Raw genomic sequence first — 16,127 nt, 5'->3', positions numbered from 1 at the left:
GCTGTACATTACATCCTTGTATCTTATTTATTTTGTACCCAGTAGAGTGTGCTTCTTAATCCCCTTCCCCTATCTTGCCCCTTCCCACTTCCCTCTCCCCATTGATAACCACTAGTTTGTTCTCTGTATCTATGAGTCTGTTTCTGTTTTGTTATATCCATTCATTTACTTTATTTTTTAGATTCCACATGTAAGTGAAAACATACAGTATTTGTTTTTTCTCTGTCTGCTTACTCCACTCAGCATAATTCCCTCCAGTTCCATCCATGTTGTTGCAAATGGCAAATTTCTCTTTATGGCTGAGTAATATTCCACTGTATATAGACACCACACCTTCTTTATCCATTCATCTATTGATGGACACTTGTATTGTTCTGTACTGTTTTCCACTACGGCTGCACCAATTTACATTCCAACCAGCAGTGTACTAGGGTTCCCTTTTCTCCACATCCTTACCAATTTATTATTTGTGGTCTTTTTAACAATAGCCAGCCTGACAGGTGTGAGGTGATATCTCATTCAGTAGGTTGTTTTTTTTTATTTTGTTGATGGTTTCCTTCACTGTGCAAAAACTTTTTAATTACTTCCCATTTGTTTATTTTTGCTTTTTGTTTCCCTTGCCTGAGGAGACAGATTCAAAAAAATATTGCTAAGACTTATGTCAATGAGTTTACTGCTTATGTTTTCCTCTAGGAGTTTTATGGTTTCCAGTCTTGCATTTAGGTCTTTAATTCATTCTGAGTTTATTTTTGTATGTGGGGTGTGAAAAAAATGTTCTACTTTCATTCTTTTACATGTTCTTGTCCAGTTTTCACAGCATCACTTATTGAAGACACTGCCTCTTCCCCATTGCATATTTTTGCCTCCTTTGTCATAGATTAATTGACCAGAAGTGTGTGGGTTTATTTCTGGTTTCTCTATTCTGTTCCATTGATCTATGCATCTGTTTTTGTGCTAGGGGCCTGTTGTTTCTTTGTAAACAATATAAAATGTTGGGCTGGGGTGTTGGTGTGGGACTTTTAGTTAGGGTGGCCAAGGAGGGTGACTTCAGAGTAAAGACCTGAGGGAAGTGAAGGAGCTGCGGGCAGAGCATTCCAGGTAGAATGCACAGCACTCACAAAGCGCCAAGGTGGAGATGTCTCTGCATGTTAGAGGAACAGCCAGGGGCCAGTATGGCTGGAGCAGGGTGAACACAGGGGAGAATGTTTGGAGATGAAAGTGGAGACATAACTGGGCAGATCACCTACAGATGACCTTATAGACCATCTAAGAACTTCAGCATGTGATCCAGGGGGCTCCAGATTTCCCTTGGATGGTTTTAAGCAGAGGACTGAAATAATCTTCTGTATTTTAACAGGAACATTCTAGCTGCTATAGACTGAGTGGGGGAGGGGCTGAAGCAGGGAGATGAGTAAGGAGGCTTTTGTAAAACTCCAAGCAAGAGATGATTTTATAGAGACTTCCCTGGAGGTCCAGTGGTTAAGACACCTCGCTTCCACTGCAGGGGGCATGGTTTTGATCCCTGGTCGGGGAACTAAGATCCTACATGCCACATGGCGTGGCCAAAGAATAGAAAAAAAAGAGAGAGAGAGAGAGAAAAAGAGATGATTTTATAGAAAGACCAGTTGAATTTTTTGAGGATTGAAAGTGGGTTGTGAAAGGAAGAGTCATCAAGGATGACACCAAGGTGTTTGCTGAGACTGGAAGAATGAAGTTGCATTACCTGAGATGAGGAAGGCCAGGGAGCAGAGGAGAGGTGGGGGAGTGGCTCAGTGCTGGACAGGTTAGATTTGAGATACCTGCTGGGTATCCCATTAGGGATGTCAAATTGGTGATTGGGTGTGTAGGTCTGGAGTTAAGTAAGAGGTGGTGCTGGAGAGACAGATTCAGGAATTATCATTACATAGATGATATTTAAATTCATAAAGAGGTATGAAGTGAGACAACTAAGAGGATGTTGAGATGGAAAGATAAGAAGCTCCAGGAGTGAGCCCCGTGGCACTCTGATAGAGTTTGGGGAGCTATGAAAAAAATGGCCAGAAGGTGGAAAGGAAACTAGTAAAGTGTAGTGTCATAGAAGCCAAATGAAGAAAATAGTTTGAGAAAGAATAATCCATTGTGTCAAATTCTGTAGATAGATTAAATAAGACTGAGAACTGACCCTTGGATAGAGTATGGTTTCTCTAATTCTTCCCTGACTTATAATGGATTGTCTCGTTCTGACTCCCCCCGCTCCCCCGCCCAGGTTGTGGCAGATACCAGTATAAGTGGCATAGCAACTCAGCTTGAGAACATGTCTACGGGCTACCCCCTTGGTTCCCCCGCTGCCAAGCACCATCTGGAGGACACAGAGTGAGTATTCTAGATGCAGAGTGCCTCTTATGTGTGTGGGCAAAGCTCAGTGAGACCTTTTCCAGATTGTAGAGTGTGCTCCCTAAAGGACAGGAATGGGAAAGTACAGGTTACCCTTTCTGACTCCTAGGGAATCTCCAAGAAAGCAACAGGGTTGCCCTACTTCTCCCAAGGCTTTGCTCCACCATGTGAGTTCTTCACAGACTGTTACCACAGGGCCTGCACACACCGCACCTGGCCACTGGAACTGGTGCCTGTGCCCTCTCCCCTCAGAATCCTCAGATTAGTAGCCCAGATGCGCCCTTCTTCATTACGCAAGGAACCAGGTTTCCTCAGTTTTCTAAGCTAAAATCTTGTTCTGAGGTTAAATCTTCTCGTCATGCTTGCTGGCATTTTTTACTAAAACCTGTCACTGCAGTTAAAGTTGCTCATTAAAGCAGTGTTTCTCAAACTAGGATGTCCATAAGAATAACCCAAACAGCATATTGAAATATGCTAATTCCTCTGGCCCATTCTCAGAGATTCTGAGTAGGTGGTCTAGGGTGGGTTCTCCAGGACAGTGTTGCTGCAGATAAGCCGAGGACCCACACTTTGAGAAATGCTGCCCAAAGCTATTCGTCTCAACTCTACCAGTGCCTGGTCACTAGCTGGTGCTCAATAAATGTTTGTTGGCTGATCCGAACCCTTTATTGGAAGGATCTGATGGTCACAGCCATTCCCAACTTTTTCCTGATTGCTCATTAACTTAAATGACAGCTTTGAGTTTGTCTTTCTTGAGGAAAGAATATTAAACTAGGCTCATTTTACTTTTTTCTCATTATGAAAGTAATGAACACTTGCTATTAAAATGGGACAAATACATGAAAGTATAACATTTTCAGGCTAGAATGGCCATATATTTAAAAAAAAAAAAAGAAATCAGGACCCTTATATGAAGAATAGTATACACTTAGCATCCTTTAACGTGTCCATGGAACTACCGAGATGCCCTGTGATCTTGGGTCCTTTGCTATGATTCCACAGCTCCTGGCAGGTTGGGAACTACTAGGATAAAAGAATTTAAAAATGACTTATAATCTGACCACTGTTAACATTTGGAGTTTTTTTTTTGTTTTTTTTTTTACTAGTCTTCTAAGCGAAAGTAAATTAAAACTAACTGGAAGTGTGAGATAAATGCCAGTGGAAGAGTGAAGCTGCATTCCTCCCTCTCCCGGAGAAAACAGACTCTAATTGTGATAGGTACAATTATGACGGTCTCTAATGATTTGGTGGCCCCCAGGGGCTAGCTCTAAAACAATGGCCTTGGACATCTAGGTTCCCATTTCAGTATCCTTGGCAATAGGGCTGGCTGTGTTTGAAAGAGGAGACATGAATCAAGTTCATGTCTAGCCGGTGGCCTATTACTGAGAGTGCTTATAAGGCCACAAAGTGATGAAACGTAGAGCCTTATTCATGACATCATTACCATTCAGCCACAGGGGATAATACTTCATTATTTCAGCAGATATTTATTGAGTGCCTTCCTAAGGCTAGACACTACAGGTGCTGGGTCCTGAGGACTCAAACTTAGAAACGTAGGTGAAGGCATTGCCCCAGTCCTCATAGAACTGCCAGAGGATTGGAAAAACAGACCCATAAATGCATGGTTATAAAAGAGTTAGTAAGTGTTGGAGAGCTTAGTTCAGTGAGAGAGAGAAGTAAGCACAGAGTCCTTGAAGCCATGGAAGAGAGGCATAACTCAGCTAGGGCGGGTACTTGGAGGCACTAATGCTTAACCTGAGTTTTTAAATAATTGGAAAAACCAGGAGTGGCATTTAAAAGAGATAATAATATATACGGTATAGACGTTCAGCAATTACTGTGGATGCCTGCTGTAAACCACCAGCAGGTGCATTAGCAAACAACTGGTATCAGTGGGAAGCAGCTGAAAATCAAGCTTAAAATAAGCCAGGCAAAATCGAGGAGGAGGAGAGGGAAGAATATTCTAGTCAGACAGAACAGCATATTCAAAGGTTGCTCATATCCCAGTTTTGCAAATTTCTCTGAGTACACGAATGGCTGCATTTATATCAGGCGGCTCTGCCTCTGGGACGTGCATGCTGCCGCAGAACAAGTGGCCCTGCCGGGATACTCATGTAAACCTCCTGCCGATGAGACGACAGGGCCCAGGTACCAGAGTTCCCTTAGGCCTTTACCCTTTGGACAACCACGTATGGGAAGAAGAAATTGGCGTTAGTTAAGCTTAGCTTTAACTCCTTGAGCCCACGCGTGTAATCTAATTTTTACCCATGTTGTTTCTGAGAGAGATGACTTCCACACTGGACAAAGCTTTGAAAATCTAAATTATACATTTGAAACAAATTGTCTTTATCCATTTGCTTCACCTTGGTTTCTCTCTTCTCTCCTGGATTTCAGTTCTCATTTACGTAGTCGTGATTCTGAGGGTGTGATAGGCACAGCGCTTGGTGCTGGGAATGCCCAGAGGGCGGAGGCTTAAGGAGTTGATAATCTGGTAGAGGAGAAAGATGGTTAAGAAATCATGATACAGTATGACAAGTGCTGTATGGAAATCTGGACCAAGAACAAAGGGAGCACAGAGAAGGTGCGGGTGAATGCTTCCAAGGGAGTCAGGAAAGCATCGCATTGGAGATTGGAGGTGGGTTTTGAAGAATGAGTTCCCACACTCAGTGGAAGTGGGGATCAGGTGCAGCGAGGATATTCAGGCAGAATAACAGCAGCCATTACTGAGCTCTAGGGCTGCTGTCACCTGTTCTGTTCAGAGGTCCACCTGTGGGCTGCGGTGGACACCAAGCTCAGGTGATACCCCGCCTCTCCATCTCCATGCATGTTCTTCAAAGATGTAAAGACAGTTCCGTTCAGCTTTAGACAGTAAGTTAAAAAGTTAAAAACTAAGCAAAAAAAAGAGTGCTTTGACAACTTCAGCATCATGACTTTATTTTCAGTTAAAAAACAGTGGGTTTTATAAAAGAGAAACCTCTAAAACATCAAAAATATTGGCATGATATAGGAAATTCAAAAATAAGTTTCTAGATTGCTTTCTGACAGTTTGATTTGATAAACTGACCATCATCATTTCGCAGTATGAAAGTCTCTCTCAAATCTGTGTTCTTCCATTAAAATGAAATTCCCTCTCAATATCTATTCTTGAATTAAACAGCGTGCATTGTGTTTTCAGAACACCTCCACCTAAGATTATTACTTTGGAGAAAGGCTCTGAAGGATTGGGGTTTAGTATTGTAGGGGGTTATGGAAGTCCCCATGGAGACCTGCCAATTTATGTCAAGACTATATTTGCAAAGGTATTTTTTTCCTTTTTACTGTACTTTTTTTTTTTTAAATAAAACTTAGGTGAGATTTTTTTGTGTTTTGCTTTGCTTTACTTTGGGTGATACCTGAATGTGTGCATGTATGCTTGTTTCATTTTCATCTTACAGGAAATTCCCACACCACACTAGTGCAAGAAGTGTTCTTTTATAAAAGTGGAGTCACAAGAAGTGTAATATTCTTTAGACCCTTTTACAAAAGTAGATGCTAACAGATTTTAAAGAGTGTCTTCTTTCAACAACCAGTGTAAGGAATATGGCAATGCTCTTTGCAAGAGCTCTTTGGCCTTGGAGGTATTGTTCTTGCGAGAACAAAGATTTAGCTTTCTACTTTAAGATATTGCAGAGGGCCATGGCATAAAGCTTTGTACAAGCCTGCGATCAGTGCAGCATTAATGGCTGCCCAACCTCAGGATGCCTTAGCTGAAGGTGCTTTCTCTCTTCCAATAGTCTGCCAAGTACTTGCAGGATTAACCCAGTGAGTTAGACTAAGACTGGATAACAGGGGACTTCCCTGGCAGCGCAGTGGTTAAGAATCCGCCTGCCAATGCAGGGGACATGGGTTTGAGCCCTGGTATGGGAAGATCCCACATGCTGCAGAGCAACTAAGCCCGCATGCCACAACCACTGAAGCCCGTGCGCCTAGAGCCTATGCTCCACAACAAGAGAAGCCACCGCAATGAGAAGCCTGTGCACCGCAACGAAGAGTAGCCCCTGCTTGCCGCAACTAGAGGAAAGCCCACGCACAGCAACGAAGACCCAACGCAGACAAAAATTAAATAAATAAATTTATAAAAAGAAAAAAAAAAGGGGTGGATAACGGTATCTTTCAAGAATTAAGTAGTCCAATTCATCCTACTTAATACACAGGTCATAGTGTAGGTTTCTACTGCTGCCACTAGATAGCTCTTAGATAAGTTTTTAATTTCATTATTAAAGTTGGAATTTAAATTTGTTATAAATTTTTAAGATCTCTGAAAGTATTTAGTTTTGATACTACAACTTCATTCTTCATTGCTTTTATCACAATCATTTGTTTATTAATTGATCCAATTGCCTCCTAGTGCTTTATTTTCCTAAAGAAATAAAGGCCTTCCACAGAAGAAATAAGACAGATTCTTTCTCTTTCCAGAAGGCTGTACTATACACTATATACAAGTTTGCTTTTACCTGTGCAGAACTTATCACCTGTTAATTGGGTGTAACCGTGACCTGACATAAGCCTCAAGTCGTTTGGCGTTTGCTTTTGGAACACATTAGGCAGCTACAGATTTTTTTTTTTTGCGGTACGCAGGCTTCCCACTGTTGTGGCCTCTCCCGTTGCGGAGCACAGGCTCCAGACACACAGGCTCCGTGGCCACGGCATGTGGGATCTTCCCGGACCGGGGCACAAACCTGTGTCCCCTGCATCGGCAGGCGGACCCTCAACCACCGTGCCACCAGGGAAGCCCAAGCAGCTACAGATTTACGCACCTGTTTCCATCTTGCTAGGATGCCTGTCTAGGGGGCATGTTATTCCCATACACACATCTGTTGACCTGATGATGGATGAACAGGGAAAGGAAAGGCAGATCAGAAACATTCTGGATGACAGTGCTGCCCCAGTCTGATAATTCCCAAGGTGGATAAACCGCCTACAGACCCTCCTTTTCCTAGGATAACACCATAAGTAGCTGTGATCATGATTCTTTGGGAGGATTGTTATACTTCGCATTTAAAAGAGCCGGCTGTGGAGATAATGACAGTGGAATGGCCGCAAAGTGAGCCCCCACTAAGCTAAAGATTCCCCCCATAGGTGTTTTGATCTAGGAACTACAGCTATATGTTTTCTTTTTTTTTTTTTTAAACACTGAGCATACATTCTTTAAAATGTTTATCTCTGATTCAGGTTTCTGGAGCTCAAATGTCCACAGGCTGGACACAGGGTGTGGATTATTACGTGACCTTTTTGGTGTCCTAAGCATCTTTTAACAGTTCTCTTGCTCAACTAAGAAATGATTGTGGCCCATCCAGGTCTTTTCTTCCCCTCCAGAAGTAGGAAGGATCACAGACACTTAGGGTGTGCAGGATTTGCGAGGCTTAATCCGTCTGATTAACTGGCTGGCAGGGCCTTCCATTTTCTTTCAGGTGTTTGGTTGGAAACTTCAGAATCAAAGCCAACTTTAGATCTTAGTCCCTTCAGCAGCCGAATTTTACCATAAGCCAACAAGAGATTGGCCTAAAGACTTCGACAGCCCTGAAAATTGAGGGAGCAATTTTTTGGAGCCTGTGAAATCTGAAAACATGAGTTTGATCATCATTCATTTCATCTTATTATACTACCGCCATGATTGAGTAAATACGGTGTGCCGTACCCTTAATCCTTGGAACAGGGCGAAAGATAGATAATAGAGCCTATATAACAGCGTAGGGAAGGCGAAGTGACCAAACTAGGACACAGCAAGTGGATAAGGCCACGTTTCCAAGCTAGATGGAGGCCTCTCTGTGAGCCATTTATTTCTTCCTTCCCTTGTTTAGTCTACAGATGCCACATTAATAACGTAGGAGAGGAGATTCAGGTCAGTGTAATTATCAGGCAAGCACGGCAATACCTGAAATAGTGTACACATCCTAGAAAGCCGAAAAATCGACCTTTTTTGCATTAGTGAAAATGAAAACTTGAAGAGCTTAATGTGCTCTTTAAAGAACTAATTACACAGGTATCTGAGGTTAACTGAAACGCTTAAATCTCAGCATGTAAAATTTATTAAAATCAAGTTAGATTTATCCATTAGCACTACGTGTTTAATCCTGTCTTCGGTGCAGTTAACACACTTTCTTAAAAGAAAAAAAAATTTTTGAACAAAGCTGCAAATTATTTAATCTTGGTATTTTCCCCCCAGTATAGTCCTGGTTTTGAATATTCTTTATTACATCTTTTTACAGGAATTCCATCCTTTTCACGGCTTTGAAATTCTAGATAATTCACCCACCACCTCAGGACCTCCATGCTGTAGGACACAGGTCTCTGGAGTGTTAGTGCCTCTTAGCTCGGCTTCTGCAGGAGGCCATCAGCGACCAGGTGCCCACGGGCCTTGGTTAATTTCCCCAGTAGTTCCACATCATTTAGAGGACTCTTTTGGCACTAACTTTTCCAGGAGTTCTCACAATTACTCCAACAGATGGAGAAAGCTTCCTGTGAATCATTTTCTAGGTCTTTTATTTCCTTACTCGTCCAAAGTATTTCTAGTAATATCATGGCGTTTTTGATACTCAGCTTTAGAAGGAAGAAAAGCCCAAGTTTCACTTGCTTTGTGCCATTCTGAAGAGCCATGCATGAATGAATATGTAATGAAAGTAGTCATTTAGAAACCTATTTAGATGGATCAAAGGTAAAGTTGAAGCTATTGAATATATTACAAAATTTTAGAAATGCTCCACTTCTGTGTATTTTTATATTTATATATATATGTATATAGAACAGCTTTATTGAGATATGTTCACATACCATAAAATTCACCCATTTAGAGGATAAAGCTAATACCAGATTCAGTTCTGCCTTTGTATGCTACATATTCATGAATGTGACGTGATATGACATTCAAATTCCATTCAGTACTGAATATTGAAATAAGGTCCTACTGGTATTAAAAGAAATGTGAACGTCAGGACATTTCTACTAGTATGTTATGTAAACAATGCATAATTATGATTACTGTTCAACCATTATTCAAATAACATATCCTACATTTTTCTTAGTTTTCTTAATTTAAAAGTATTACCTAGAAATAACTTTAATTGGTAGTTTTAAAAGTTTTTCTTTTAATATGCACACCATCATGTTAATATTATTTGAATATTAATTGCATCATCCTAGATTAAACTGGAATGTTTCTTGTTTGCAGGGAGCAGCTGCAGATGACGGCCGATTGAAGCGAGGTGATCAGATTTTAGCTGTTAATGGTGAGACTCTGGAAGGTGTTACACATGAGGAAGCTGTGGCCATTCTAAAACACCAGAGAGGAACTGTAGTCTTAACTGTGCTGTCCTGAGCCTTGGGTCCTGATCACAAGATAGATGTGGTTGTAGAATATCCATAGGAAGACAAAGTTCTGAGGATGCAAAGCAGCCTCAACTAAAACCCACCTTCATTCTTACCATCTCAGCCTCTCTGCTTGGGAGAGATGGCCTAGGTTTCACGTGAATTTCCCAAGTTGACAATCTAATGTTTCCCAGATTCTCTCACCTCTTGGTGAGGTTAATTTCTAACAGCTGAGTCTTATGCATTTTGCATTTAACATCAATGTTTATCAACTAGTAGTAAGTGGTTCTGATTATATTTGCTGAAATGGAAGTTAACAACCTCTCATTCCTTATGTCCTTGTCTCCCCGTCCCGACTCATGGAGGCTAAGCAGCAACCAGAGCACATCCAATGAACAGAAACAAATGTTAAGCAACTTGTCATCTCACTCATGATTTACGTATGCTAATTGTCTCTTCAGATACACCAGAAAACATTAGCAGTGTAATTAACTTAGCAGTGATGCCCATGATGAAATACCATATTCTCCTGTAGGAAATTACTGTGCTCTTTTCTGTACGACTTATTGTCAAATAAGCCTCAAATTCATTTCTCTGGGTAGATCTTTATAAGTTAGTCATTGGTGATTATGATGAGTCAATTTGCAGACTGTAATCTAAAAATTCTGAATGGCTTTCTAATTGTTTTCTTAGCTACATAAGTGCATACCACTGAGAAAATGCACCTTCTTCTCAGCAAGAACAATTAGCATCCATGTTCTGAATTCTAACAATGCTAAGTTATGCTCAAGTCTGGGAAGTTCATCTGGAGTTAACAGCATTTCAGTAGGCAGGCATCATTCCCACACCTCAGGCTTCAGACAAGGAGGTGGAAGCCCCAGAACCACGCTGCAGAGGTCAGCAAGTTTTTACTAAAGACAGCCAAGGTCTGGATGGCCTTGGCATTGTGCAAAGTGGAGTGACAAATTTGAGTATCCCTCCGCTTGGCTCCGTGCCTGTCCGTCGAGCAGCACGCAGTGTAGGAACGTAGATGGAGCAGCGCACTTAGCCACAGAGTGACTGAACAAGTGGACTGAGCCTAGGAATCAGTGATGGCTCCCTGGAGACTGTTTCCTGGTCTCCAGGCAGCCTCCCGTTCGCTGAAGCGTTCATGCTAAGAAAGCAACTACAGCAGAAAATAAAAGAATACCTTTAAAGTTGGTTAGGGGCCTTCTTATTCAGGTATTAGCAGGAAAAGGGTGGGGGGAGATGCTTATCAATGAATGTTATAGGTTCTTCTGTGAAAAAATGCACCACAAAAGATGAGTACCAGAATGGGTAATAGAAGTAGTGTGGCATTATTTAACTAAAACACAATGCTGCAAATCGTTCACAATAATTATCAAAATGTAATGGGCTCCAATTTAAAATGTTATTTAATAAGTATAGATTTTAATTGAGAACTATCTTTCAGTAGATGTAATCACAAAGTGCATTAACTCTTGTTGGAATATTTTATGGCTATTCCAAAGTGTAGAGTGCCTAAATTTCATGTTGAAAATGTCTTTCATTACTGGTATTAAGTTTTCTGAATTTACACATGGCTTTTGAAATGTCTGATGTATCCTGAGATACGCAGTGTTGTTAGAAATTATTTTTCAATGCATGAGAGCCTATCAGCCTCAGAACGTTCTCTGTTAATTGTATCTGCAAGAACACCTCAAGCAGCCAAGAAGAAATAAAGCCCAAATAAAACTTGAAAATGCACCTTAAAAAAAAATACATACATACGTTATATATATATACTTTTGAAATGTGATTCTGCTTGATTTTGATGGAATGGGCATTAAATACACATTTTGAAGTAACATATCATTGTTTTGTCTCTTTACACATTATCCTTTTAGGACATGCTACAACAAGTCTCTTGATAAAGGAATTGCGGTGCTTTATACTCCTTGCTGCAGTAAATTGATATAACTATTGCTTCTCATAACTGGTTCTGTCTCTGCTTGCATGACTAGTAAATAAGTGCCTTCCCTAAAACATTTTTTTTTTTTGCATCAGAACTTACCAAGCTAAGAGAATATGAAGATGGGAATTTGTGAAAGGAGTAGTTCTCTCGTAGCCACATATATTGTTTTAGCCTCATCATTTGGGCCATTTAAGTATAGTAATGATACCATTTATTAGAGTTAGCATGAGAGGGAAGTAAACCAGGAAAGATAAAACTGCTGAAAGTTTGTATGTATAAGATATTTCCAAAAATTCTAAATAAATGTAGTTACCAAGGAGCAAATGGAGTTTTATTATATATGGAGAAGTTTAATTTCTGCATCTTGTTTTGTGTTTTCATCAGCTATTTTGTTCCCTAATAGAAAAAGAATCAACTTTTCACAAAGTCTAGTATCCTATTAATATCTAGGATCCATTAATAGCTGTCTCGTATTAATTGCTGCTGTGTTGTCAGGCATTAGAAAAGATGCTTTTCAAAGGAGGCAGTGTAGCAGTCCAGAAGGTGAGTCTTGGCATCACACTGCCTGAGTTTGAATCTTGATGTAGTAGCCATGTGACCTTGTCCAAGTTATTTAGTTTCTTCAATCAGAAAAGGGGGAGAGGAGAGTTCAAAGCACTATAATGAATAAAATCCAAGTAGAACTCTTAGTCTAGTGCCTGGATCATAGTAAGTACTACATAAATAAATATTAACAATAAACCTCTTATTCCATTTATGGAGATGGTCTGAAATTAGACACATGCTAGAAATTAGTGGTTTCAATCAGTAATGACCTTTAAAAAGAAAATATTTCCGAGAGAGGCTTAGCTCTGAATTGTTGCCCCAAGTCAGATAACAAAGTGTGTAACTGATTAAAATGCTGTGAGCTTGTGTAACTAGAGCTTGTGTTATCAAAAAGCTGAAACCAAGGCTTCCATTGTCAGCCATGCCACTGGGATATAGCTGGATGGGGAGTAATACCAATGCCATACGCCTGCTGCCCACCTCCGGAACCAGGCAAGGCACTTCAATTACCATCAACCCTCGGCAAGCAATTTTAACCTGGTACGTTCCAGGAATTTGGAATTGTAAACTGTTTTATTAACCCAGCCACACTCCCTTTCTTCCCTTCTTCACACCCATCCACTGTCAAAGAAGTCAGCCCCCCCCCCGCCCCCACCAGATGAGACACTTCTTTGAAAACAGGGACTAGGTCACATTCACCTTCATGTTAATTTCATCCAGTGTACTTTTCAAATTCTGTATGTCCCATCTTTAGATGTTTTATTTGGGTCTTTTTAAAATATCTTCCATTTCCCTCCTCATGGCCATGTTTTCCTTTACATCAGAGGTTAACAAACTTTTGATGTGAAGAACCAGATAATACATATTTTAGGCTTTTCAGGCCTTTGTAATCTTTGTCATAAGTACTCAACTTTGCCATTGTAGCGTGCAAGCAGCGGTAGACAAAACATAAATGAACAAGCTGGCTGTGTTCTAATAAAGCTTTATTTTCACACACAGGCAGTGAGCCAACTTGGGCCCACAGGCTATACTTTGCCCCTGCTTTATATACGTGAATATATTTTAAGACTATAGTAGTTAAGACCCTTTTCTACTATAGTATTCCATCTTTGCTATTTCTAGAGTGTTCTGTTGATTGAATTTTCTTTCCTGATTATGGATGGGTCTTATCTTTTGGCTTCGCATGTCTGATAATTTTTTATTGGATGCAAGCATTGTAAAATGTACGTTGTTGGGTGATGGATTCCATTGTATTCCTTTAAATGGTAGTGGACTGTTCTGGCATGCAGTTATGTTAACTCATGATCAGTTTGATCCTTTCAACTCTTGTTCTCAGGCTTTCCTAGGGCAGATCTAATGCAGCCTTTAGAGCTAATTTTGTCCCACTGTTAAGGCATTCTGAAATTTCTATCCAATGCCTGTATATCATGAGGTCTTTCCACTCTGACAGGTGGAAACCATCCACAGCCCTGTCTGAACTCCAGGTGATTCTTTCCTTGAAGAGTTCCCTCTCGTGCATGTGCAGATTCATATTCCAACCAAGACTTAAGGGCCTCTATAGCTGCAGGGCTCTAAGCTCGTACTCCATGCAGCTCCCTCCTGGCCAGCACTCTGCCTTACAGCTCACCCACCATGGCCTCCCTAAACTTTGATCTCTCTCTGCAACTCATGGAGTCTATTTGGTTCCCCTTCCCTGGGTTGTAGCCTGGGTACTGCCTCCAGGCAGTAAACTGGGGCACTTGTAGACCTTCCCTTGTTTCCCTTCTTTTGGGCTTTAAAATCCTGTGCTACCTGTTGTCCAATGTCTGAAAACTGTTCTTTCATATATTATATCCACTCTTCCATTGTTTACTACAGCAGGTGCTAAGGGCAATTCCCATAGCACTTAATTCATGGACAGAAGCAAAAGTCCTTTATTCTTGATCTAATCAAAAGGATTTGAGATGGTAATAAGAATCAATTTCTCACAATAGGATGATTCAATTTTCTGTAAGCATTTTGCACTTAAAGAAGCACTATCCCAGTAAGCCCCCTTGGTTTCTCCCAGTTTCTGGAATTGACAGCCCATTTGACTCAGTCCTTGGGCTCCTTCTCCCACCCCTGCCCACAGCCACCCCTTCGCAGGTGACCTAGGGAGGATATCCCTCTTCAGGAACACACTTTTTCAGGATGAGGACTCCCACCATCTTATCTTGGGAGATGGAGCCACATTGCCTTTCCTTAGTGTTGGTTTTCAAACTTTATAAGAAACTGAAACTTTTTGTCCCCAATTCCTCTTCCCAATTTTATACTTTATTTATACTTCTGTTTTCCTATTAAAGTCAATCGGAATAGTGAGACTTTTTTGAACACACAATTTTAAATTTAGGTAATAGTTCCAGTTTTATGTCAGCCTCCTGCAAATGTAAAATTTTTGACAGCTTGACTCTCAAACTTCAAATTCTCTATATTTAAGTAAAGATGAAAAAAGAAACATTTCACTCTCTGCATAACACCAAGATAAACTGAAATTTGGAAGAGTTCTCTGTGTGTGTGTGTGTGTGTGTGTGTGTGTGTGTGTGTGTGTGTAAGAGTCTGTAACCTGCACCCATTCTGAGCAGTGCTTCCATTTCCAGTCACTTTAAGGAGGAAGAAGCTGCTTTGGTCTTGAGTCCCTGAGATGATGCTGTCAAGTATCAGGACCTGTGCTGGGCAAAGCTATATAGGAGCAAATATTTTTTCTGATCCTCCTTCTAGAATCAGATTTTCGAAATTGTGACAGCCTCAGAATTGGAGTCTGTCCTGCTTGCCACAATGCCACTCTCATTTCACAGGTGGGAAAAACATGGCAGAGGGAGTAAGTGGCTTGCCCAGTCCATTCAGCTAATTTGCAGGCAGAAGAGTCTTCAGTAAATCTCGGTGGAAATTCATCAATTTAGCAAACTGTCGTAGAGCGCCCACACATGGCTTCTAAATTAGCCCCAAATTTTTAAAGCTTATTTCAATTCTCCCTAACTTAGCTCCACAACACAAGGCACTTGCAAGACAAAAATAAAGGCTAGGAGACCAAGAAAAATAGACGTATCTTTTGGATGTTGACAAAGAAGATGCAGTCTGTCAACTCCCCATACAGCTCTACATTCTGGGAGGAATTCCCATAGCAGTTTAGGCATTCTTCTCAAGGCAGCCATAGCTGATGACAGGTGCAGTGTCACCTGCCCCTCCTGCCTAATGTCTTGACTGGGCACGTGCCCTGCTTTCCTCTCCTGGGAGAGCAGAAGAAATGTGATGGAGTAAGGGGTACCAGCCACTCCAGAAACATTTTATTTCCTGGGAACTTCAGGATAGCTGTTTGAAAACAGATTCCAAGGACCCCCACACCCTGAGGGATGGGATTCAGCTGTTTGTAAAGGTTAGGAGCAGAAATTTCCTGTCTGACATTTTATTGGTCAGGGTTCTCCAGAGAAATAGAACCAATAGGATGTGTGTGGAAAGAGATTTATTGTAAGGAAATGGCTTATGCAATTATGGAAGCTGGCAAGTCCAAAATCTTCAGTGTGGGCTGGCAGGCTCACAACCCAGGAGAGCTGATGGTGCTGATGAGGTCTGAAGGCTGCAGGAGAATTTCCTCCTGCTCAGAGAGGCCAGTCTTTTTGTTCTAGTCAGGCCTTCAACTGATTGGATGAAGCCCACCCACGTTACAGAAGACAATCTGCTGACTCAAAGTCTACTAATTTAAATGTTAGTCTCCACACTATGGCGCCTGCCAGCACCACCTTCCTCACAGTAGAATCAGCTCCTAGGAATGGATGCTGCCGGTGTCTATGCCCCCAGGGTGAGCTGCAGCAGCCCCCCCCTTCCCTAAAAGACTCTCCAAGACCAGCAGCCGTGTGGCTGGCAGGGTCTTGGTGCTCTGGCCTGGTGTCAGGCC

General features: G+C 41.3%; 1 protein-coding gene across 20 annotated transcripts in view; it reads left to right on the top strand.

Moving 5' to 3' along the window:
* PATJ (PATJ crumbs cell polarity complex component) overlaps nucleotides 1–16,127 on the top strand; it is a 405,040-nt gene that overhangs the window by 358,522 nt on the left and 30,391 nt on the right. For 12 of the 20 annotated variants that reach the window (XM_049696921.1, XM_049696959.1, XM_049696949.1 and 9 more), the window contains 3 exons: nucleotides 2,246–2,352; nucleotides 5,531–5,672; nucleotides 9,581–11,755. The exons of 2 other annotated variants lie outside the window; for them this stretch is intronic. In XM_049696921.1, the coding sequence (XP_049552878.1) occupies nucleotides 2,246–2,352; nucleotides 5,531–5,672; nucleotides 9,581–9,727 (396 nt within the window). In that variant the 3' untranslated portion in view covers nucleotides 9,728–11,755. Of the gene's footprint in view, nucleotides 1–2,245; nucleotides 2,353–5,530; nucleotides 5,673–9,580; nucleotides 11,756–16,127 lie in introns of those variants that run through there. 6 more of the 20 variants (XM_049696903.1, XM_049696982.1, XM_049696924.1 and 3 more) reach the window with 4 other exon arrangements.

This window comes from Orcinus orca, chromosome 1 (genome assembly GCF_937001465.1).
Source record: "Orcinus orca chromosome 1, mOrcOrc1.1, whole genome shotgun sequence".
NCBI lineage: Eukaryota > Metazoa > Chordata > Mammalia > Artiodactyla > Delphinidae > Orcinus > Orcinus orca.
This window is presented reverse-complemented; position numbering and strand designations above follow the sequence as displayed.